Source organism: Acanthisitta chloris, unplaced genomic scaffold, assembly GCF_000695815.1.
Source record: "Acanthisitta chloris isolate BGI_N310 unplaced genomic scaffold, ASM69581v1 scaffold27215, whole genome shotgun sequence".
NCBI classification, from domain to species: domain Eukaryota; kingdom Metazoa; phylum Chordata; class Aves; order Passeriformes; family Acanthisittidae; genus Acanthisitta; species Acanthisitta chloris.
Genome location: NW_008675750.1, coordinates 1 through 2,976, shown reverse-complemented (window position 1 = coordinate 2,976; position 2,976 = coordinate 1). Strand labels below are relative to the sequence as shown.

General features: G+C 45.7%; 1 protein-coding gene across 1 annotated transcript; it reads right to left on the bottom strand.

Moving 5' to 3' along the window:
* Positions 1-2,853, bottom strand: PDCL (phosducin-like). The gene is made up of 4 exons (XM_009075884.1): positions 2,816-2,853; positions 2,223-2,397; positions 1,623-1,804; positions 1-705 (listed from the first exon to the last, which is right to left on the bottom strand). The coding sequence occupies exons 2-4, from the start codon at positions 2,389-2,391 to the stop codon at positions 154-156; spliced, it is 903 nt and encodes a 300-aa protein (XP_009074132.1). The 5' UTR covers positions 2,392-2,397; positions 2,816-2,853; the 3' UTR covers positions 1-153.
* Positions 2,854-2,976: the final 123 nt, after the last annotated feature.

The following is a 2,976-nucleotide window of genomic DNA, read 5'->3' as shown; positions in this document are numbered from 1 at the left end:
TGTTAGGAATTCCTTATGTTGTTTTTCACAAGCAAAAGTCAAAGTGCATGAAGGGGAGGAATACATACCCACACTAAAGAGGAGAGAGAACAATCCCTAGCACAAGAACATCCCACAGTACAACTACACCTACAGGCCCTTGTTGCAAGTGGTTCAGTCTATTTCCAGATCACTGTCTTCACTGTAACATGCAGATGGGTTATGTATGGAAGTCAGGAGCAGCAGGTCTTTTTCTGGCAGCAAACCACATTCCTGCAGAAAAGCCTCCAGGTCTACAGCAAAGAAATCTTCCCCCAGCTGGTCAGTGATGCGCACGAAGTTGCCGATGAGCTCTCCTGCCTTGTAGACCAGCAGGGCTGGCAGAGCATTGTTAGTGAAGCGAGTGCTGGCACCAATGAGAGAACTCTTCACCCTGCAGAACTTCACTGTTGGGTACTCTGCAGCCAGGCAGATCATGCAGCCGTTCAGGGACTCAGTGCCAGGGATATCATCTTCATAGATATGGATCATGATCAGTGTGCTCTTATGCTCTTTGTCAACAGTGTCCAGAAAAGCTTCTCCACTGGTGATGTCAAACACCTGTTTGAACTGCTGCCCACTGTACAACTGCTGCCTCATCTCCTCCATGCGCTGCTTCCTGTAGCGCTGCAGGAACTCCTCATCATCCTCAGCACTGTGGATCATGTTATATTCCTGTAATGTCATCTGAAAAACACACACAGGGATACGTGAAAGGATCTGCACCACTATATGGGTCACTTATATAATCAGAACGTAAATCAAGAGGATTAATGTGGGTCACTCATCTTTAATAACACCAAAGTGCAACACATGAAGGCTCAAGCACCCTCTGTGTTACACTCCATTCTGATCTAATTAGAAACCACCTCCAGTGGGAACAGTGATTTCAGCCCTGGGTATTCCAGTTTCCACAGCTGCACTAATCACACAAGTGGCTGCTCCCTGCTCCCACTTTAATCCAGGTTAATGGTGGCCATGTGCTTCCACCGAGCTGGGAGTGCTGATTTGGGAACCATGCCTGGCCTAAGATGAGCTTCTTTCTCATCAGCTTTTCCATTTAACTTTTCAGTTCAGGTTTTGTGGCACCTCCCTGTCTGTAGAACTGAAACTAACAGCATTTTGTGTATTTCATATCTGTTCACTTGCTTCATTGAACTCATCTGCATCATTCCAGGTACAGGAGAGCAGAGCCACCTTTCATCACCTGACAGCAAAAATAATGCCTGTTAATTACTAACTTCTCTGGCTAGAACTGGAAGAACTAGTTTACAGCCCAGCTGGCTAAAACCACTCACCAGCTCCAATGCCTTCAATCTTCACAGCTCAAGCTGAATTCTCAATATCCATGTACTAAATATGAAATCAGTAAGGGCTCCTGAGCTCTTGTTTCAGGCAGGGAAGGCAGGAACTCTAGCTGTTCTAGTTGTTTGCTGTACAGCTCTTGGTATTAATCCCTTAAAATTGACTTATTTGATAACAGACAATCTGGGAAAAGGTTTTGAACTTCTTTGCTTTTGCAGCTAGACCACCTATCTGTTATGACAGGCAAAGGAAAATGTGAAACATTCAAGTGGCATTTGAATTCCTTCGTGCCATGCTACCTTTCCATTGAGTTTTTCCTGAAGCTCTTTCTGTTTCTGCTTCTCAGCCTCATCATCCAAGTGAGACCTGCACGTCATGGACAACTTCTTAATGAGCCTTTCCATCTCCCTGCGCTGCTCCTGCCGCTGCTCCGTCTCCAGCTGCTTGAATCTTCTCCAGTCATTGATGACTCCTTTGGGACCTGAAATAAGTGTGTAGGCATTTCATATCAAAGGGTAATACCATTAGAGGTATCATTTAAAATCAAGTAACGACACTGGCCCTTTTTGTAACTGTGTAAAACACTGGAATGAAAGAAGCAATTTGCCATTTGCATGTCCTTGGGTTTGTATCTATTTTTTTAATAAGAAGACTAAAGCTTATCTAAGTAGGTTATTCTCATAATTGTCCCAAAGATTAATATCTGTGCTCTTGAAACAGAACCATCACCCCTCAACAGTTCCCCCACTGTGAGCAAATAAGAAAAATAAGGTTAAATAGCCAGGGAATGATAAACCTCTGACTCAACCAGGACTCTCATTTCAAAGACTGAATTTTTGAAAAATACATGGAATTTCCAATACACAAAGCATTTACAGACCAGTTTGAAGTGACCATACCTGTGTTGACAGCGCTGCCATCGCTGCTGAGCTCCACCTCTCCCACGCTTTCAGGGATGCTGCTCTCCCCTTCTTTGTCCTCCTTCTCACTGTCTTCATCCTCACCCTCACTACTGCTGTAATAGTACTGGAGCTTCTCACCAAGCAGTTTATCATCCAGAGAAGTCATTATGTCCTAAAAAATAAAGTGACAGAGGAGGGAATGCACCTCTGATCAAACATGCAGCGTGAGGTACCACTCTAACTGCATCACCATGGCCCTTTCCCTCCTCAGGGCACCTTTTAGCCCCAGCACAGCTCACAGCCCACCAGCCACCAGTGCAGCCTGGCACCTGGGCTAATCCTTAGTCACCGTTTGGAACTCACTTAAGTTAAAACCTTCACCAACAGAACTGCTCTGAGGCTCACTAGTGAAAACACTTTTTGTGCGTTCTCACCCATAGAGGATTAATTTTCTAACCGCGATTCAGGAGCCTTATCAGCCTCACTGGACAGCTCCACCAGCCAGTTATTGCAGTTGAATTTTCCAGTATTAATTGCTTTAACAACGGTTTATATTTATCGTGCAGTGAAGCAAATGATAACGTTCTGACCTGTACTCCTCTCCAGTCTGTCAGCCACAAGCTCCTGCGAAGACCTGAAGAAGAGACTTCAGTCAGCTCTGTGCTCAGAGCTGTCCCGGCAGAGTCCCCGGGCCGGAGTGCGACACAGACCGCGATGGGCCCGGCAGGGCTCGCAGTGTCCCTGCCGAACG